The sequence below is a fragment of the Rhinatrema bivittatum genome, chromosome 8, assembly GCF_901001135.1.
Source record: "Rhinatrema bivittatum chromosome 8, aRhiBiv1.1, whole genome shotgun sequence".
Lineage (NCBI taxonomy): Eukaryota > Metazoa > Chordata > Amphibia > Gymnophiona > Rhinatrematidae > Rhinatrema > Rhinatrema bivittatum.
Genome location: NC_042622.1, coordinates 172,153,872 through 172,176,196, shown reverse-complemented (window position 1 = coordinate 172,176,196; position 22,325 = coordinate 172,153,872). Strand labels below are relative to the sequence as shown.

General features: G+C 48.0%; 1 protein-coding gene across 3 annotated transcripts in view; it reads right to left on the bottom strand.

Annotated features, from left to right (window-relative positions):
* VPS53 (VPS53 subunit of GARP complex) overlaps nt 1–22,325 on the bottom strand; it is a 165,342-nt gene that overhangs the window by 79,479 nt on the left and 63,538 nt on the right. For all 3 annotated transcript variants that reach the window (XM_029611418.1, XM_029611420.1, XM_029611419.1), the window contains exons 8-10: nt 14,710–14,788; nt 6,681–6,824; nt 5,674–5,816 (exon numbers count right to left, since the gene is read on the bottom strand). In XM_029611418.1, the coding sequence (XP_029467278.1) occupies nt 5,674–5,816; nt 6,681–6,824; nt 14,710–14,788 (366 nt within the window). The remainder of the gene's footprint in view (nt 1–5,673; nt 5,817–6,680; nt 6,825–14,709; nt 14,789–22,325) is intronic.

Below are 22,325 nucleotides of genomic sequence, written 5' to 3'. Positions count from 1 at the left end.
CACACTAGTGTGTCGCGACACACCGGTTGAGAATCGCTGCTCTAAATCATGAAATTCTTTCGCTAACCTTCAACATATCAGTATCAATGGTACCGTTCTTCAATGGTTTAAGTCATTTCTCTCTTGCTGTCCTCAACAAGTCAATCTTGGGCAATGTCACTCAAACTGGTACTACACTAATTCGGGTGTTCTTCAAGGTTCTGCTTTGTCAGCCATTTTATTTAACATCTACTTTTGCTGCTCTACAATCTGGCCTTTGTATAAATTTCAAAATATACACAGATATTAAATTAATTTTGTCATATAACTTCTTCCTGGTCCGTTACGCTATCACTAATGAATTTATATCTCAAAATAATAAAAATATAGTTAGCCCACAACCGTCAAACTGAATGCCGCAAAAACTGAAATAATACACTTACCCACCATACCAAACTCATCATGTGGCCCCCCCTCAAAATTTATCTTTGAAAATTTTACCATTCCCACTCTGAGTCATACACATAATCTAGGGGTTGTCCTAGACTCCAGTTTATCAAGGTCTGCCAATTTTTCAACAGTAGTAAACGGTTCATGTTACAAAATCCACTTATTAAAAAGACTAAAACCCCTTCTATATCCAAAAGACTTCCGTTCAGTATTGCAAGCTTTAATTCTAACAAGCTTGGATTATTGCAACTCACTTTACTTAGGTCTTCCAGACTCCGCTCTATGTCCCCTTCAATTAGTCCAGAATACTGCTGCTCGACTCCTCACTGACACCAATCGTAGAGATCAAATTACCCCTGTTCTTCAGTCACTTCACTGGCTTCCAATACGTCAGAGTATCCAATATAAGGTTTTATTGATTATACACGGTCTAATACACAACCCCTCAACAATTTGGCTATGCTCCTCACTACAACTGTAGCAGCCTCCATGTCATCTAAGCTCCATTGATAAAAATCATTTATAAGTTCCAAACATTAAGACAGCTAGGTTAGATTTAACCAGGAAACAAACCTTTTCCATCACGGGTCCAATATTATGGAACTTAATACCAGGCTCACTTCGACCCTTATCGAATACAAGAGAGTTCAAAAAGGCTGTAAACATTTACCTGTGCTCCATTGTATAACAAATCACAGGGATGACAGGTTTTGCTTTTATAGTTCGTATTATTTTATAGTTTGTCTTTCCTTTATTATGTAATTAATCTTATTTTAATTAATGTTCATATTTTGTTTTGTTTATGATTATTTATGTTATCTCACGTAAACCGCCTAGATCTACCATAAATTGTATAGGCGGTGTAAAAAAGATTTTAAATAAATTAAATAAATATTTGATGGCTATTGGATACAAGCACCGTTGGGACGGAAATGAATTGTGTCAATACAAAGTGTGGTTTTGTGCTTTGGAGTGTTTGTGGTCATAAGTATTTGTATGTTTCTGGATAAAAACTTTAATTACAAAAAAAAAAAAAGTATGCAACGACTTCCCAGTAGCCACCCAGCAAATTTCATGCAGAGACACCTGTTGTGACTCAACCCAGGAAGTTGCCTGAGTACGTGTCGAGTGCACCTCCAAACCCACCAGCAGCGAGTGCCCTTTAGAAATATAAGTTGACTCAATCGCTTCCTTCAGCCACTGCACGACTGTAGCCTTAGATGCCTTACTTCGGGCCATTCCACAGTACAAAGAGGTGACCAGATCTACGGAAATCATAAGTGACCTTTAGATACCTCAATAATGCATGTCTCCTATCAAAGAGCCTAAGCTCCCCCGTGTGAGGCATAGAGGAATACAAATCCGGAAAACTGGAAGCTTCACTGTCTGATGGATCGCCGAGACTACTTCAGGCAGAAAAGAAGACACCATGCATAAAGATACCCCTGAATCCAACATCTGTAGGACGGGATCTTGACATGACAGCACCTGAAGCTCCGAAATTCTCCTGGCTGAACAAATAGCCACCAAGAAAACCACTTTAAGAGTCAAGTCCTTAACCATACTGTCTTTAGCGATTCAAACTGAGCCTTACACAATCCTCTAAGGACTAGATTTGGATTCCAAGACTGGCAAATGTTCCGCAACTGAGGACGCAAGTTCTTGGTTCCCTGAAGGAACTGTATAACATCCGGATATGTGGTCAGAAGATACCCTTGCACCTTAACCTGGAGAAAACCCAATGTCGCTACTTGGACTCTCAGATTGTTAAAGACCAGTCCCTTAGATTTTTAGAAGAGTCTCATGTGGAAATTGTAGATTGAATTACATTATTGATAACTTTTCAATCTGAACAAGATATGAATTGTGCGATGTGTGCATACTTCAAAAACATGAGTATTCAATTTCTTGGTTCCATGGTGAGGATATATCCTGACCTTGCCAGGAATACACAGATTCGCCGTAGGGCTTTTCTTTTGTTAAAGCCAGAAGCTGTTGCAATTGGTGCTACAATTATAAAATACCCATGCAAATGTGTATTGAAGTATCATGGAACAACATATATCTTTTTTGAAGTTAGTCAATTAAAAGATTTCTTGGTTGCCAGAAGGCAAGCTCTGATGAATGTCAGTGTAAATGGAGGCAATTAGAAGATTATTAGGAACATTTTCATATTTTGTCTGATTAGTAAGTTTGTGAAATTTTTCTTAAATTGTCCTCATTATATTTCATAAGAATCCTGCAAATTGCCTCTATGATGTAGGTTTTTGGACATGCTAATAATTATTTCTTTCCTTTTTTTTTTGGTGTTTACAGATTATAATTCTTTTGTGTTTATAAATTGTAATTCTTCTTCATAATGCATATCCAATTCCATTTTTATTTCATTTGTAAAGATTTGTTTTCTTTGTAAAATTTATGAGAAACTATAAAGAAACTAATAATAAAAAAAAAAAGACCAGTCCCTTGAACAGAATCTTTCCGTCAAAAAGCCAAAATATGACACACCATACCCTGAACAAGCTAAGGCTGACCTCCATCAACAGGAGACCAGGACTCGAGGATCCTCCAAATTCGCACATACGTCATGGATGTAGAAGGTTGACTAGCCTGCAATAAGGTGGAAATAACTACTTCGGAATATCCCCTCTGTCTCAGTCGTCTCCTCTCAGAAGCGAAGCTGTGAGACAGAAGTTACCTCGCCTCCCACTCCACTCTCCTCCAGAGACACCATAGGCAGAGGGGATGTCCCAACATAGGCAAAAGCTGTAGTAGTCAAATCACTTTTCTAAACAGCACTGACACAATTGGAAAGAGAGTGAGGACTGAATTGCTATCAGATGGCAAGCCTCACAGATAGCAAGGTGTTTGGACCTGTTCATCCCCAGCATCTAGGTCTCCTGAACTTCGGTTCTGGCCTCCTGTGGACACACACTTCCAGGCCGCTCGCAAATACACGCTCAAGACTAGGTTGCGGTTGTACGCATACAAGTACATGCACAAATATGCGCTCGTATAGGCTGTGGTCATACGCGTACACGTATCTGCGCAAATACACATTCGAGTTTAGGTTGCAGTCTTACGCACACAATACCCATGCAAATACGTGCTCCAGTCTAGGTTGCGGCCTTATGCGCACAAGTACCTACGGCAAGTCAAGGTCGCAGACGTACCTGCTCAAATCTAGGTAGTGGCGTTATGCACACAGGTCCCCGCGCATGCAACAGCCATGCAGCAAGAATGCTCGCGCCCACCTATGCACGCGGAAAAAGAATCGCTACCACGGCCTAGAACGCAGGTAAGCAAAGCCTGCCTGCACCTTCAGCATGTTGAGGTCCGGATCCTTTGAACATCAGGTACCGAAAATCATTGAAGGCCTGAAGAGCTTCTCAACAGCTCAGGCCTCTTGACTGTCCGAGAATCCATGGGGAGTGGGGCCAAACCCAGCATCTCACTGAACACGCTTCGCACATAAGCCAATTAAAACCAGCAGAAGACCTCTACCAGAACCAGCGACTCCTCCTCAGTGCAAGTGCCTCTCTGCACCACTGTGGGACAGTGAACCGCCAACGAAAACTGACAAGGAGATTCCCCTGCTTCGCCCAACAACGCTGCTAGGGAAACGAAAATGGCTGCCGTTTCCACACTGACAGGAAAAGCCTCAGCGCTAGAACCCGTCATCTGCGCGGCTTGTTCTATCAGTGCAGCCATGCTCGCCGCAGACCCCAGAATGCTTTGCCGCTTTTGCTGCACATGCACACTGTTCCTCCCCACAACCATGGCACCACTAGCACCTCAATGGCAAGCAGGGGAACAGTCCCTCAGCACCATGAAGCCAACACAAGGTCTCTGCCACAGGGAGAGAAGCTACTGAAAAACCACATCGTTGAGCTCCCCGAGCTGCTAAGGTAGCTACCCCTTGGAACTTTGTTGCTGCTCAGATTCCTCTAACTAGTTCCTTGTTCTTTTTTTTTATTATTACTCTCTGAGAACAAATAGAGATACATAGAAACCAATACTTTCCTTTGGTGCAGAGGTTCTGGTTCCAGGAATGCAGGCTGCATGGCAGATCAGAAAAGAGCCAGACCACTGGCTATATCAGTCTCCTTTCACCAAACTTTAGCAATCCAGCCCAGGACTAACCGTATAAAAGGGATACTTCCCTGCTAAACTGGACTTGCAGTGCAGAACTGCCAGCAGGTTCCATCATTTTCTTGTGGGGAATGAGGGATCTGGACTACCAGATGTCCACCCCACGGCCCTCCAGACTGAGCTATCAGAAGGGTCACCAACCCCTTGCTCATCACTTCAAACCAGAGGGGATGGCCCTACCAGGACCTCACAATCCCTTGGGAGGATCCAGAAATATTGTCTTTTTTTTTCTCTCTCTCTCTCTCCAGACTGCAGGTTTTACACTATCTACCATCAGCTGGAGACAGAGAAATACTGAGGGCCTGCACGTGGCACACTGGGTATGTAGTGTCTCCATCTGCTGGCAGGGAGGAAAAACCCAGGAGTGTGGACTGATCTGGGTACATACAGGGAACTTCGAGTTCCAGTAGGAATCAGCCTGTACTGGGGCTGCAGGGCCAGGAGCTTTCACTTCTGACTACCTGGCTTCCTCCCTCCCAATGCAGTGACAATACGCAGCTAGAGGTCACTCGCCTGCACGCACCCGGAGTTTGGCCAGAAGTCGTATAATGGCTGGGACTCTCCCAATTCCTGGAAAGCTGTGAACGCTGCCTCTGCAGCACATCCAGCCTGGGCTGGCCCAAGCAACAGAATTAAGATCTCCTACATGGGCACAGCACAAGCACCAAGCCACTGACAATCTTTTTACACACACTTAGCACATGGACACTGTATCATATTTACATATTGTGCACTGCATTGAGTGTTTGACACAAGGGGGTTATATAAAATAAATACAAATATATTTAAAATAGAAACCAAAAGCTCAGGATACTTTTTTTTTTTCCTGAACTGACATCATTAGCTAATAAAAACCCCTCTGGCTAATGTCAGTTAAGAAACAAAACAGCCTGGGCTTTACATTCCACTTTCACCATGCAGGAACACAGCATTCGTTTTTTCAAATATGATCCAACAAGTGCACTGATCAGATGTGAGTTTAAGTTGCCAGGCTGCCATACTGAAGCAGATACATCTGCAGAAAGGTGAAAAGTGCTTTAACACCAAAGATCCACTTGTAAATCTGTGCTGTGGCGCTCGATCTCAGCTTACCTTGTAATGTGGCAGAATTCTACAGCCACGCGCTCCGTCATGCACCACTCCGCGGGGAACATGCGCCCGTACTTTTCCTCGTAGTCCACGAGCTGGCGCTTTATCCAGGCATAGCGCCGGTCAATCTTGTCCAGCCACGCAACCTTTCAAAGAGGAGAACGCCATTTAACAGCCGCTCCCTCGTGTCCTCCCTCCAACACCAAGCGCGAGACATGGAATCCCCCAAACTCCTTGTGCTCAGACTTAAAACTGTAAGCTTTTTAGGGCAGAGGACTTTAACTATGTTATTTTACTTTTCTAGTGCTCTGCAACAGGAACGTTCTCTACAACGAGCTCCTGCTTGCTGCAAGGGTGACATCCCTTCCCCAACTTCTGCCTGAAACCTGAGAAACATGTCAGATTCCCACTGCAGGGAGTGCAATTCCAAACGTGGCTCCTTCCTCACTGTAGATAATGGTGGGATGCAGCATGGAAATTTATCTTACAGCAAACTATCTCATTTTTCCCCCAAATACATTCAATGTGACGTAGTAAATAGTGGCGGATAAGGATCGTTTGGCCCATCCAGTCTTCCTCTCTGGTTCTCTACCACTTTGGGTAGACAATGGAATAAAGTTTCCATATTAAAACCAACACTAGCTCCCCCAAACCCAAACTTTCAAACCTGTTCCTTTATCTCTGCCCTCCAGACCTGTCACAAACTCACTTAAACTCTGTCACAGTGCTGGCTTCTCCCACCTCCGGGCTTTGATATCTTCCCTTCAGTTCTTACAAGCCCTGCGTTTATCCAGATGTATTTCAATACCCAGCGTTTATAAAAATCGCCAGCAGGTTTTTTCATGAATGTGTTCTCGCTCTCTCTCTATATATATAAACACGCATATGGAAGATATATAGATGTATACATATATGTGATTGCATAAATGAATTACTAGTATTAAAAGTGAAAAATACTCAGGAGTAACCAGAATCCAAATCTTGAGACGAACTCGATGAGCTTCACTTACATCTTGATTTTCCTGAAAGAGCACCAAATATTCTGAAAGGTGCTGTCGAATGAATTTTTTGATGATTTCCTGCTTGATTCTGGGATCGAGCTCATTAGCCACTAGACAAGCGTCCCGTAGGACGTTACTGGGTCCTCCAGGCCTCTGTCAAAAGCGAGGTAGTAGAAAAAAATAATAATCAAACAGCCTTTATTATCTATCTTGAAATATACATCTTTCTCTCCACCCACACAAAACAAGAATAATGGCAGAGGGGCTGGGATTCTCCCCAAATCTCAGATCCCTCCCCCTCCTTGCTTTCTCTCCCTGATTGTGGCCCCTGCCTGAAATGTTTGTTGCTGACCCCATGCCCTGACCTCACATGCAGTTTATCTGGCTTACTCCTCTGGGTCTGGTAAGACAAACATCCAGGCCCTGAGCGCCGGCCTCTCTAGTCCGACAGATCTAACTTCCCAGTTTCAGCAGTCAGCAGGTCAGAAGATTATGGTGCTCCTGTGCTTTAGCAAAGAGGGAGAGGTGAGTTTGGTGCAGCACTGCTAACGACCCGTTTGTCCCATGCTTCAAGGCTGGGGATTTCAGGCCCGGCAGGTCAGGGAAGATTTACAGCAGCAAGCAGAAAATTGAAAACCCCGGGGACTCAAAAGGAGCAGCATACGACTACCTATCTGAGGGCCGCAAATGTGGACTGTCTCATTTCCACTTTTAAGGGGTTTTTTTGCAAAGCCAAAGAGAAGAATCTGGTTTTCATCTCCCTTGACCTTTTTCTTTTTATGGTCTGGTGCATCCCGGGAGGCAGCAGAATGACTGAAGCCCAAGTGAGGGGATCACACGCAGAAGGTTTCTAAAGCAAATCTCCAAAAGGGCAAGTCATTAAATATGCCATTTATTTATATGATTGCTATTCTACCTTTCGGCACTTCAAAGCAGATCATGTTCAGGTACTGCACTGAAAACCTAATCCACAAGATTGTTATGAGATGCATCCAAATATTTTACAGTAAATGTCGATGTACTTATGCAGCGCATAAATGTGTGGCATTCTGGCAGCCTAGATATTCAAGTCTTACTGTGACTCAGAAACATGCACAATTCCCGAGATCAAGCACCAAAGTGGCATGCCGAGGAGTCACCCCTTGCCCTCACACCTCTGGAATGTATTTTATGATTCACCTTTTTGCTCTGATCTATTCACCGTGCTTCGAGCAGAGGAAGGAAGTATCAGTCAGGAAATGTATTAAATTAGTCCAATAACAAGGAGTCACCTTTTCTAGGGTTGTTTTTTTGTTTTGCTTTCTGACAGTTATTTCTCCACTTTAAAGAGAAACAAAATTCTGTGAGATTGGATGATGACACAATTTGGGATCTGGCCAGACCCGGGGGCCTTGTTTAAGTGCTCAAAGCAACCCCAGTAATGAATTCCAGATTCGCTGCCTGATACAACTGAACTGCTGATCCAGAGTACAACTATGGCCACTTCTGGCAACAGCTCTCCATTACAACAATCAAAAAGATAAGGATGTAGGAAGGGCTAGGTTGTGTCAGACCAAAGGTCCATCGAGCCCAGCATCCTGTCCAGATCTCTAGGAAGTACCCGGTCCAGGATGCTCGGTTGCCCATTCCCGGAAGCAGCAATCCCCATGTCTACCTGGCTTTACTAGCCAAAGATGTGCCACTCACCGTGAAGGGACTCAAACCCTTAAAGGTGAATTCTAAAAGACCAGCGAGTGCCAAACTGGGAGATACGCACACAAGTTGGGCTAGCACGCGCTGAGTGGATTTTAAAAGCTGCCCGAGTGCACGCATATCTCCCACTATGCGCAGAAACGAAAAGTTCCCAGAAAGGGGCGGGGCATGGGAAAAGAAAATTATTATTTACCTGCTAATTTTCGTTCCTGTAGTACCATGGATCAGTCCAGACAGTGGGTTATGTCCCCAATCCAGCAGATGGAGTCAGCACAAGCTTTGAGGGGGCGTATCCATATATACTACTACCCCCTCTGCAGGAGTTCAGTATCGAGTATATCAAAGCCCGAGTAGAAACCCCCGAAGGATCAAGTTTGTGGAAACAGATAATGAAAACAATTGTAACCGCAACAAGTAACTGCAAACATCCTACCAACTTGTAGGGAGCTGTGAAAAACAGCGAAAAGAAACAACTGTGAAGACACAGAACACTGCGAGCAAGAAGTAACGCAGAGCAGAGCAGGATCAAGAACCCAAACGCGGTGGGCGTCTGGACTGATCCATGGTACTACAGGAACGAAAATTAGCAGGTAAATAATAATTTTCTTTTCCCTGTACGTACCTGGATCAGTCCAGACAGTGGGATGTACCCAAGCTTCCCTAAATCGGGTGGGGTCCTGCGAGGCCTGCTCGGAGAACCTGCTCGCCAAAGTGTCCAGAGACTGAAGAGGCGATGTGCAGACGATAGTGCCTCGAGAACGTGTGTAACGATTTCCAGGTGGCTGCCCTACAAATTTCCTGCGAGCATACCGCGCGAACCTCCGCCCAGGAAGCCGCCTGAGAACGTGTAGAATGCGCTATGATTCCGGGTGGGAGAGTCCGACCCGCCCCAATGTAGGAAGCAGCAATGCCGGCCTTCAGCCATCTGGCAATGGTAGCCTTCGAGGCCTGAGACCCCTTCTTAGGACCGGCCCAGAGTACAAAGAGATGGTCAGAGGTTCGGAACTCATTTGTAGCCTCCAGATAGAGGCGCAGAGTGCGCTTGACATTCAAGAGACGGAGAGACTTCGGCTCTGAGGAAGAGAAGGACAGCAACTCCACCGTCTGGTTCACATGGAATGCAGAAACCACCTTCGGAAGGAAGGAGGGAACGGTGCGAAGCGAAACTCCAGAGTCGGAGAAACGGAGATAGGGCTCTCTACACAACAGAGCCTGCAGCTCCGAGATGCGTCGAGCGGAACAGATGGCCACAAGAAATACAGTCTTGAGAGTGAGATCCTTTATCGTTGCGCTGCGCAGCGGCTCGAACGGTGGTCCCTACAGGGAGCGAAGCACAAAGTTAAGACTCCAGGAGGGACAAGGGTCCCGTAACGGAGGACGCATATGCTTGACACCCTTGAGAAAACGAGCAATGTCAGAATGCTGTAGAAGAGAGCCCCATCGCTCAACAGCGAGCCAAGGGCGGCCACCTGAACCCGTAGTGAATTATAGGCGAGCCCTTTTTTTCACCCCCGCCTGTAGAAACTGAAGGATCTGAGGTACAGAAGCCTTAGCGGGTCTCGTGGCCTGGCTGGTACACCACAGCTCGAACACCTTCCAGACTCGAACATAGGCCGATGTCTTTCGTGCCCGCAATAGCGTGGATACTACCGCCTCCAGGTAGCCCCGACGCCGGAGGCGGCGCCTCTCAAAAGCCAGGCCGCAAGACAGAAGAATTCTGCCTGCTCGAAAAATACCGGGCCCTGATGTAGGAGCTGGGGGAGGTGCCCCAGCCTGATTGGCCCGTCGATCACCAGCTGTAGCAGGTCCGCAAACCAGGGTCGCCTGGGCCATTCTGGGGTGACGAAAACCACGGTCCCCTGATGGCTTTCTATTCTGCGGAGCATCCTGCCCACCAGGGGCCATGGTGGAAAAGAAAGATATGGCGGCCACGGGAGGACCAGGGCATCCACTCCCTCCGCGCTCTCTCCGGCGACTGAAGAAGCGTGGAGCCTTGGCGTTGAGAGCGGACGCCATCAGATCCAAGTGGGGGGCCCCCCACCGATGGACGAGAAGTTGCATTGCTTTGTCGGAGAGAGACCACTCTCCGGGTCCAGCAGTTGACGACTGAGGAAGTCCGCCTGGACGTTGTCCACACCGGCGACGTGCGAGGCCGCTAGCCGGACGAGATGACGCTCCGCCCATTGCATCAGCAGCGCCGCCTCGAGCGCGACCTGCGGGCTGCGCGTGCCTCCTTGTCGGTTGATGTAGACCACGGTGGTAGCGTTGTCCGATAGGATTCTGACTTCTCGGTTCCGAAGAAGCGGGAGGAAATGTCGCAGAGCTAGCCGGACCGCTCTGGTTTCCAGACGGTTGATTGACCACTTCGCCTCCACCGTGGACCACGTCCCCTGCGTGGCGCTTCGATCGCAGACTGCACCCCAGCCTGCTAGACTGGCATAGGTGGTCACCACCACCCAATTTGGCAGATCGAGGGACATGCCACGGGCCAGGTTCGGCGGATCCAACCACCAGCCCAGACTGTCCCTGGCATTCTGTGGGAGCGGGAGAATCATCTGATAGTCCTGCAATACTGGTTTCCAACGGGAGAAGAGCGCCCACTGTAAGGTCCTGAGGTGCGCGAAAGCCCAAGGTACAAGGTCGATGGTGGACCCCATCACTCCCAGGAGTTGCAGGTAGTCCCAGGAGGTGGGCTCTGGTAACGCAGAGAACCGTCGTGTGTGATCCCGCAAGGATTGAGCTTTGTCCTGGCGCAGAAAAACTTTGCCCAGTAGGGTGTCGAAAGTTGCCCCCAAAAAAAACCCAAGCGTTGCGAGGGCATGAGGGAGCTCTTGGAGAAGTTCACTACCCATCCCAGGGAATGTAGAAACCGTACTACTCGAGTCACCGCTGAGCGTCCATGATCGAATGACTTCGCCCGGAGGAGCCAATCGTCCAGATAAGGATGAACCAGGATGCCCTCCTTCCGGAGAGCTGCCGCCACAACTACCATGATCTTGGTGAAGGTGTGCAGCGCTGGCGCCAATCCAAACGCGAGAGCCGTGAACTGAAAATGCTGGTCCAGAATTTTGAAACGAAGGAAACTGTGGTGGTCCGGGCGGATGGGAATGTGCAGGTAGGCCTCCGTTAAGTCCAGGGAGGCGAGGAACTCCCCCCGATGCACCGCCGCAATCACTGACCGGAGCATTTCCATGCGGAACCGAACGACTCGAAGGGATTTGTTGACTTCCTTGAGGACTAGGATAGGCCGGAAGGAACCGTCCTTCTTTGGTACGACGAAATAGATGGAATAGTGGCCCGAGCCCACCTCTCCGAAGGGCACGGGCGCAGTAGCGCCTATCTCCCGGAGTCTGTCCAGAGTCAGCTGCACCGCTCCTCTCTTGAGGTCCGAGCCACAGGGGGAAAAGATGAACCTTCCCTGCGGGGGGCGGACAAATTCCAATGCGTAGCCGTGTTTTATGGTATCCAGGACCCACTGGTCCGAGGTGATCCGTGCCCACTCCGCTTAGAAATACGTTAGTCGGTCCCCAATCCTGGGGACAGGGGAGTGGGCGAGACTGGCATCATTGTGAAGACTTGGTATAGGGGTTCCCGGTTCCGGGAGTAGTGCGTGCGGGCCGATGCCCGCGGAAGGCGCGCAACCAGGGCTGAGACCTGGGGGCGGATGGCCGGGAGCCCGTCTGTCTGTAGCCCCTGTAGCGCCGTTGCGCTCTGGCTCTGGTCCGAGAAGAAGAAAACGCTCTGGATGGTCGAAACCTATCCTCCGGCAGCCGATGAACAGCGTTCTCCCCCAGGGACTTGATGATCTGGTCCAAATCCTCCCCGAAGAGGAACTTGCCCCTGAAGGGAAGAGAGCCCAGACTGGACTTAGAGGACGTATCAGACGCCCAATTGCGTAGCCACAGTAGTCGTCGTGCTGCCACTACCGAAACCATGGATCTTGTGAGGACCCGAAAAAGGTCGTACGAGGCGTCCGCCCCATACGCCACTGCGGCTTCTAGCCGATCTGCCTGGGCAGCCTCATCGGACGGCAGGTTCTGAGATGTGAGGAGTTGTTGCACCCAAAGGAGACTAGCCCGCTGGCCAAGCGAACTGCACATCACCGCCCGCATACCCAGAGCGGAGACCTCGAAAAACCCGCTTAAGGAAAACTTCCAACTTACGATCCTGTGTGTCCCGCAATGCCGCACCTCCCGTCACTGGGATAGTCGTCCTCTTCGTGACCGCCGACACTGCGGAGTCCACCTTTGGGACCTTGATGAGGTCCAGAAAATCTTCGGGGAGCGGGTACAAGCTTTTCCATAGCCCGGCTGCTCTTCAGGGAGGCCTCCGGGGTGTCCCATTCCCTGGTGAGAAGTTTGTAAAAACGAGTCATGAATGGGAAAAGCCCGAGCCCTCGGCCGGAGTGCCGCCAGGACAGGATCTCCCTTCCTTGAAGAAGTGATGACAGCGGGAGCTACTGGGGCAGGCGGGTCTGGTGGCGGATCCAAATCTAATTCTTGGATGATCTGCGGGATGAGGTCGTCCAGCTCTTCCCTCTGGAAGAGGCGTAGGGTACGCGGATCATCCCCCTCCTGTGTGCCGTCCCCTTGTCCCCCGTCCGGGAGGTCAAGTCCATGTCCCGCTGGGTCTGGCACCGCCCCCACTGCCGCGGGCGTGGATCGGACCCGGGTAGGAAGGCGGGAGGCCCCCACTCCCGGAGGGTCGGGGGGGGCCGGCGTCGAGGGCGACATCCGAGGGATCTTAGGAGGGGGGGGGGGGTCCCACAGGTGCTTCCAGCCCCTGCAGATAAGCGGTATGCATGAGCAGGATAAACTCCGGAGAGAACCCCGGCCTGCTCGGGTGCGCTTCGGGGGCGGCGTGGTTCCTGCTCCCTGGCTCTGGGTGCTTGGTTCCTGCACCAAATCGGGGGAACACCCCCGCTGGTAGAGTCCTCCAGGGATCCGTTCTCCCTCGTGGCCTCCAGGGATCCGTTCCCCCTCGTGGCCTGCGCCTCAGGGCGCTCAGAATGTAAAATGGCCGCCGTTCCCGCCAAAAATGGCGGAGTGGCCGGCCCGCACCGCCCGGGCAAAAAAAGAGAAATCAGTCAGGGACTGTGAGGGTACCTTCCCCCCCGGGAAGGCATCGTGCACAGATGCCCTCCCGGGAAATCCGGGACCCCGGGTCTCCGCAGGCCGCACAGCGGGACGGCCGCGGCATCGGGATCGCTGCAGGAGAAAAGAAAAAGCCACGGGGGGGGCCACGCGCACAAAGGCGCCGCTGCGGGGGGGGCCCGGTCGGCCCGCACTGCCCGCTGTCTGAAAATAGAGGAGGGTGCCGCGGGGGGGGCCTTCCTGGCCACACGACCCGCCCCAGACATCTTTCCCTAAATGGCTCAGCAGCCCATGAGGAGCTGTAAAATGGCCGCGGGTGAGGGAGTAAAGAGCGAAGAGGCCGGCTCCACCGGCTTTCGCGGGCACCGGGGGCTGAGCTGTGAAGGAAAAAACTACAAAGGAAAAACAAACTTACCCCTGGCTGCAACGAGAAATAAACAGCAAGGCCGCAGAGAAGAGACAAGGAAGAGAAGCCACTCCCCAGAAGTTGAAAGAACTCTGCCTTACTTTTTTTTTTTTTTTAAACTTAATACAAACTTGATACAAACTTGATCCACAGAAAAAGACAACAACAAGCCATAATCAAGCAAGAAAATGAAGAAAAAGGAGGGGAAGCCTGATTCCCCTACTCGCATCTGCTGGAGTCAGAAGATACTGAACTCCTGCAGAGGGGGTAGTAGTATATATGGATACGCCCCCTCAAAGCTTGTGCTGACTCCATCTGCTGGATTGGGGACATAACCCACTGTCTGGACTGATCCAGGTACGTACAGGGAATTCTTGGATTTCAACTTCAAATTAGCGTGTAAATACGTACGTGCACTGGTGCTCACCAGGGTCCCCTACTGCATAACTTTACTTCTGCTAGAGACGGCATGTAAGTTGTAAAATAAAGATAAATAGATCGGTAGGGTTTTAAGGGTCAGGGCTAACAGGGGAGAAGGGAGGCTGCTAACCTAGGAGCGAACTGGGAAAACTGGTAACGGTGTCAACGCGCGTCTATTACGTGGTAGAAATGGCATTTGTGCGAACAGGCATGCATCCACTTAAAATTACGTGCACAGGTGCACATGGTCAGGCTATTTTATAACGTGCACATCTCTTATAAAATGGGCGCATCCCTGGGCGCCGGTCGACAAATATGCGCACATGTGCACCTGCTTGCCAGTTTAAAAGTTACTGTCCCTGTTTTCTGATCCTTAGCCACTGGCTCACATGGCCAATACAACCACACATTTACTCCCAGCTTTTACCTTTGTGCCCTGTGCAGGGAAAGCTTCTTCGAAATCAGCCAGAATTTGTTGGCCTAATTCTGACTGGGCAGCCTTTACCCTGTCAGGAAAAGACAAACAGGTTTAAGAAAAAGGAGCAAGGGCTACCACAGGCTTGCTGTCAGATTTGGTTATATCAAACAGATATATCTATAAACACAGACTCAAAAGATAGAAAAAACAATCATTTATACCAGTTAAGAAAGGACTATTTGATGATGATGTAGTATCATGATGTGCAGAGTAACACTAAGACAAGCCATTGTACCAGTATCACTACACTCCCACGTACTAGAGGACATACGCAGCAGATATTAACTCATGAGCAAAAAAATGTTTTTCATTGGAATTGCAAGGCAGCAACAATGTATACAGTTACAAACTATTAAACTTACTGACTAAATGAGATTTCTTCTTTAAAAAATCCTTTTTTTTCCACCTGTTTGACAGTTTCCTCCTGCTCCTCTGGATTTGCAGTTAAACTTAATCTGCCTCTACTGGGATCCAGGGCCATTCCTCCTCCCTATTCACTTAGCCCAGTCAAAGCGGTGACAGTCCCCAGGCAGAGGCCATGCACTGGGACTCCCTCTGGAGCTCTAAATCTCTGAGGCGATGCGGAAGACCTGGAATCGAACCCAGATCCTCTACAAGGAAGGACACAGCACCACCACTGGGCCAACCTCCTTTTTTGAAAGAAGAGTTCCTTAGAGAAAACCCCAGCTGGAGTGGAGGTGATGCCAGAGGCTGATAAGGGAGAAAATGTGTTATTTTCTAGCCCGCTTTATATGCAGTGCAGCATCATTACTAACGGGATAAATAAAACAAAAGCAAGATTGCTTACCGTAAACGGTGTTTCCGTAGATAGCAGGATGAATTAGCCATGCTGTCTGAGAAGCGTCGCGACCCCAAGTAGGCGGAGTTTCCTCAGTTAGTCACAGAGCTTTGATTCTGTATAGCTGCGCGGCAATGTTCCCGCACAATTCCCTCTCCTCTTCAGTATCTTTGTAGCCAAGCGAGAGGTAATAAATAGAATGTGTCCTTCGTGGGACTGTCTAGGGAGGAGGGAGGGATCGCATGGCTAATTCATCCTGCTATCTATGGAAACACCTTTTACGGTAAGCAAACTTGCTTTTTCCCGTCGATAGCAGGGCTGAATTAGCCATGCTGTCTGGGAGTCCCAAGCTCCCAGGTTGTGTCCATGTTTATATGTCTTTGAAGGTTATTATACAACCCTTAGAGTAGTAGACAGTCTCATCCGTTTTGAAGTGTGGATAAGACTGCGGTGCCCAGTGCTGCATCAGAGGTCATTTGTTGTTGTAGACAATAGTGAGATGTAAAGGTGTGGATAGACGACCAAGTTGCCGCCTTGCAGATATCTATTAATGGAACTTTGTTCAAGTGGGCAACTGATGCTGCTGTGGCGCATATCTGGTGCACCTGAGGCCTACTTTGGAGTTTGATAGAACGTTTGTTGTAACAGAATAGAATGCATTGTGATAACCAACTGGCGATAGTTCTCTTTGAGACAGGTTGACCAGGATCATTTGAATTAAAGGAAAGGAAGAGTTGAGAAGGCCTCATGGTGGATTGAGTCCTTTGTTTATAGTAAGCTAAAGCTCTTTTACAGTCTAGGAAATGTAGAAGCTTTTCACGTTCATTGTTATGAGGTTTTGACAAGAAGATAGGTAAGAGTAATGGTTTGATTAAGATGAAACAGAGAGACCACCTTAGGCAGGAAGGTGGGGTGAGGGCGAAGGATTACTTTGTCGTGGTAGAATTCTAAATAAGGGGAGTAGGGAACTAAGGCCTGCAATTCACTGACTCTTCTCGCCGATGTAATAGCTACAAGGAAGACTGTTTTCCAAGTTAGGTATTTTATGTGGCTTGTGTTTAATGGTTCAAAGGGTGGTAGCATTAGCTATTCCAAAACCACGTTCAGGTCCCATGGCACAGGTGGTTTTGTCACCAGTGGTCGGAGTCGAAGCATGACCTACATGAATCTGGAAATTAACAGATGATTAGAAATTGGTAGATCGTTATGAGGGTAATGAAACGCTGCTATAGTGCTGATATGTACTTGGACTGATGTGGTGGCTAAACCTGCTTCGTAAAGTGAAGATACTGTAGCAGCTGAATGGCAGTGGCTGAGAAGGGATCTATGTTTCTTAGCTTACACCACTTCTGGTAGCGATGCCATTTTCCAGAATAGTTTCGTCTGGTTGAAGGCTTCCTGAATGCGATAAGGATATCTTCTACCTGCGTAGGCAGGCCTAGGTGGTTTAATATTTACCATTCAATCTCCACGCCATGAGATGAAGGGATTGATGCATTGGATGGAGGAGAGAGCCTCTTTACTGTGTTAAAAGATGCGGATGATTCCCCAGTGGTATTGGTGGGCGTGTGGAAAGTCGCATGAGATACGCAAACCATGATTGTCTTGACCATGCTGGGGCAATGATGATCATGTCCACTACATCCTGAATGCATTTCTGAATTGTTTTTGAAATCAGTGGAATGGGAGGGTAGGTGTACATTAAGCCTGTGTCCATAGAATGAGAAAGGAATCCGGGGTGTACCGAAGTTTGCTGGGATAGATGGAGCAAAAGGTCTGAGTCTGCCAGTTGACTTTTGTGGCGAAGAGGTCTATTGTGGGGAATCCCCACTGTTGGAAAATGGTTAAGGCCACCTCTGGATTTAATGTCCATTTGTGTGGGTGAAAAACCCTGCTTAGTCGGTCTACCATTATGTTGTTGAGACCTGGAAGGTAAGCGGCCTGGAGGGATATCTGGACTTTCATTGCGCAAAGAATTCAAATTGCTTCTCGACAATGTCCATGAACCAGACCCTCCTTCCTTGTTTATGTAAAACATGGCGACTTGGTTATCAATGTACACCATGAGACATGTCCCTCAGACCTGAGCAGAGAAGATCTGAAGTGCTTTCCAGATTGCACGTAACTCTAGGAAATTGATTTGGTATGTGGATTTTTGAGGGGTCCAAAGTCCCTGAGTTTTTAGGTCGCCTAGATGGGCTCCCCAAGCCTTCCTGGAGGCATCCGTTGTAAGCGTTAGCTGATGAAGGGGTAACCGGAAGGGGGCATCCGAGAATAGGTTGTTGGGGGAGAGCCACCACCGAATGTCTGCTTTCATTGGATTGGTGAGTTGAACTCTGTAGTTGAGGGGCTGTAGGAACTGTGACCATTGAGTCTTTAGGCCTCATTGTAAGCGTCGCATATGCAGTCTTGTATGGGGAACCACGTAGATGGCTGCCGCCATGTGACCTAGCAGTTGAAGAACTTGGCTGATGCTTGGTGTTTGTTCAATAGGTTCTGAACTAATGCAGTAAGAATCTGTATTCTGTCTCCGGGAAGGTAGGCTTTCTCGTCCACTGTATTGATGAGAGCCCCTATAAATTGAAGAAGATGTGTAGGTTGTAGGTGTGATTTCTCGTAACTGATGAGAAATCCCAGTGTCTGAAGACAGTTGATCGTGCGTAATGTATGTGCTTGTAGCGTAGATGGATCCGATGCCACTAGCAACCAGTCATCAAGATAAGGGAATATTTGGATCGATAGTTGTCTGAGATGAGCCACCACCACTGCTAGGCATTTTGTGAACACTCTTGGAGCTGAGGAGAGGCCAAATGGCAGACCTTTGAATTGGTAATGCATGTTCTGAACCCGAAAACAGAGGTAGCGCCAGGAAGATGGGTGTATGGGTATATGGGAGTACACATCCTTCAGATCGATGGAGCATAGCCAATCGTTGGGCTGTAACAGTGGCAAGATGTTCTTGAGAGAGGTCATCTTGAATTTCTCTTTCTGGATATGTTTGTTGAGGTGTCATAAATCCAGAATGGGACGGAGGCCCCTCGACTTCTTTGGAATAAGGAAGTATTGGGAATAGAATCCCTGATTTTGTTGTTGGATAGGGATTATTTGAATAGATTTCTGAGTTTGCAGGTTGGCTAACTCTGCATTGAGGGATGATGAGTGGGAATATACATTCCTTAGCGGAGTGATGTGAGGCAGAGATGGGATAGTTAAGAAATTCAGGTGATAACTTTCCCTGATGATATTGAGCACCCATTGATCTGCTGAGATGGATTCCCAGCTGCTGAGGAAGAACCAAAGGCGTCCTCAGTGGTGGTGGTGGCTCTAGGGTCTTCAAAAAGACGGTGGTTGTTTCTGCTGTGGTGCAGGTGTTTGTTTCTGCTGCCTCTGTTGTCTAGATCTGCCCCTTGATGGAGTGTATTGGGAGGAATTTCTGGGTGGAGCATATGGTTGAGACCTGTAGTGTATATATGGTCTAGCGTATGGTCTTTGATAATACCTCTTGCGATAAGAGGGATAACATTTTTGCTGGCTCTTGTGAGTGTCAGAGAGGGTGGTGAGGGAGAGTACGGCCGTACTTTGCTCTTTTAAGTGAGATACAGCTTCTCCGAATTTGTCTCCATATAAATTATCACCCTCGCATGGGATGTCGGCCAGCTTGTCGTGCACATCAGACCGAATCGCACTCGCTTTCAGCCAAGCGAGCTGTCTGGCCGCAATGGCGGAAGTGGAGGCTCTTGCCGATGATTCAAAGGCTTCGTATATTGATCAGAGCGAGTGTCGGAGGCCTTCTTCGATGTCCAGAAAAGGTTGTGGAAGAGTGTTATCCTCCGCTAAACAGAGTGGGGGTAATTTCTGAAGACACTCGTAAAGATATTGGGTTGTATAAAACTGGTGGTGTTGTATTATAGTGGACAACATCGCTGAGTGGTAAACCTTTTTGCCAAAATCGTCTAGGCATTTGCTTTCACGGCCCGGTGGGGCACTGGCATGTAACTTGGTACGTTTTGCTTTTGATAGTGCTGATTCCACCACTATGGAGTGATGAGGGAGCTGAGAAGTTTCATAGATGGTTGAGTTACGCATCTTGTATTTTATCTATTTTTCTAGAGGCAGCAGTTGTAGAAAAAGGTGTTTCCCAGATTTTGTGTAGAACGTTGTCTAGGACCGAGTAATGCAGTTGGTTCTGGGGGTGTTTCAAAGATTTTCAAAAACCCCATCATTTTCGCTCTGGGATCAGGGACTTTCCCGGGCTCTACTTGAAGGAGGTTACCTACTTTTTCTATAAATTTGGCATATGTTAGGTCTTCTGGGGAAGAATATGGCTCTGGTAGACCTTCTGGCGGGTCAGATAGCAGTCCCGTGGAAGAATTTGATGAAAATGTAGATAGCTGCGAATCAGGGCTCAGTGGTGGGGCCGGTGTAGGTATTATGGTTGGGTCCGATGGTCCAGGAATCGGTGATGGAGGCGGAGAGACCTGAGGGGAATGTGATGGTGGAATCTCCTTTGTTTGCTCCAAATCCTTGAAGAAGGAACTCAAAACTTCGGAAATTTTCATCATTGCAGAAGCTGCTGAGGTACCTTCAGGTGGCATGTGTAGCTGTGTAGGAGCCAAAAGATATCCTCAGGAGATGTTCGTTTGAGCTGAGTTCTTGGCGGAATGACCGGAGATGGTCGAAAACGCTTAGCTAGAGGAATCTGCAATGAAGGAGATAACCTCTTGGAGCGAGACGCCGAGGAGAGACCTGAGTAAGAGTGTTCACTTATTGATGTATGACTTGAAGAGAGATTCTGGAGCAGAAAGAATACATCAATATCTGGGCTTATGCTTTGAGCCCTTGGAGACTCATGAGTATGTTTTCTCTTATCTGTTTTTTTTTTTTTTTTTTTTTAGAGGAATGTGTTGACGAATGTTTCTGATGCATCGTGAGTTGATGACGCTTCACATGAGATGGCGTTGACTGCACCAGTCGTGCTTTTGTCTAGTGCCGTGCGCCGGCTTTGTTTTATGTTTCTTTTGTGTTGATGCTGTCGGCGCCGAAGAACAGGGTTGACCAGACCAGGAGCCCTGTGACTCGGTTGACGCATCTCCCGATCCTTTTTTGTGCTGTACCACTGCCAGAGCCCTGGCTCTTTTGGGAGGCCCTAAGGGTGTTTCAGACCCTGGCCAGGGACCCGACATGGTGCGTCTCAGCTCGGTGGGTCCCAGGGAGGAAGCCCTTTTGTATGGGCCTTACCCTTCTTCGACAGTCCTGGCGAAGAGTGAGCTGAAGTCATTGGGGCATATCAGCCCGTCTTCAGACGCTCCATTTTGGCTGCTCGCGAACGTTGGGCCCTCGGAAACATGCGACCACAGTCTCTGCACGAGGCTTGGTTGTGGTCTGGGCCTAGGCAAATGTAGCAATAATTATGTCCATCGGTTATGGACATAATTTTGCCACATTGGCAGTATTTAAAGCCAGATGGCTTCGGAGCCAACTGGAATCAAATTCAGTCGGAGAAAAAACATGGGAAAAAAAAAAAAAAAAAAAAAATCGCTGAAAAAAATTCCTGTGAGGAAAAAAAGTTGCTGAGAGGAAAAACCCCACATGCGATCGGCTCGCGGGAAAAAAAGAAACTGAAGAGGAGAGGGAATCACGCGGGAACACCACCGTACAGCTGCACAGAGTCAAAGCTCTGTGACTGAGGAAACTCCGCCTACTTGGGGTCGCGACGCTTCCCAGACAGCATGGCTAATTCAGCCCTGCTAGCAACAGGAAAAATGCAGCCCTTAAATAAAAAAAAGTTAAAATGCATCAATTCATTCTCCCTCCAATCAGTACTTGAAATTAACTTCTGCTTGTTTTAGCGGAGAGAATAGAATTTCCAAAAAAAGGCTGAACTGATTCATCATCTAAACAAATGGAAACTGTCATTCCACGGAGCAGCCAAACACGTAATTTTCCCTGCAGGCCTTCCCATCGCTTTTTAGAGATATTTTTGTTAAGGACATTTTGGATTATTAAAGAACAAAATATGACAAATGAATGTAGGAGGAGCTGATGGCCTGTGGAGGAATGCTTTTGGAATTTGAAAGTGGTGTAGCCTACTCTGTACTGGGTAATGTACACAAAGCAAGCAGTAATTCTCATGCTTCAATAATATATATTGTTGTCGGGTCCGCTTTCCCAAAGGTTAAAAGTAGGTTGCACGATTCCCCAACACAGCCAAAGCTTCTGAAACCAATTCTCCTTTGAGGGATTCATCTGTGCAGCATGGTAACCTCAAAACACAGCCATTGCCTCTGTGGATACTTTAACCCTGCAGGGAGCTTAAACATAAGAACATAAGAAATTGCTATGCTGGGTCAGACCAGGGGTCCATCAAGCCCAGCATCCTGTTACCAACAGAGGCCAAACCAGGCCACAAGAACCTGGCAATTATCCAAACACTAAGACGATCCCATGCAATTAATAGCAGTGGCTGTTCCCTAAGTAAACTTGATTAATAGCCGTTAATGGACTTCTCCTCCAAGAACTTATCCAAACCTTTTTTGAACCCAGCTACACTAACTGCACTAACCACATCCTCTGGAAACAAATTCCAGAGCTTTATTGTGCGTTGAGGGAAAATAATTTTCTCTGATTAGTCTTAAATGTGCTACTTGCTAACTTCATGGAATGCTCCCTAGTCCTTCTATTATTCGAAAGTGTAAATAACCGAGTCACATCTACTCGTTCAAGAACTCTCATGATCTTAAAGACCTCCATCATATCCCCCTCAGCC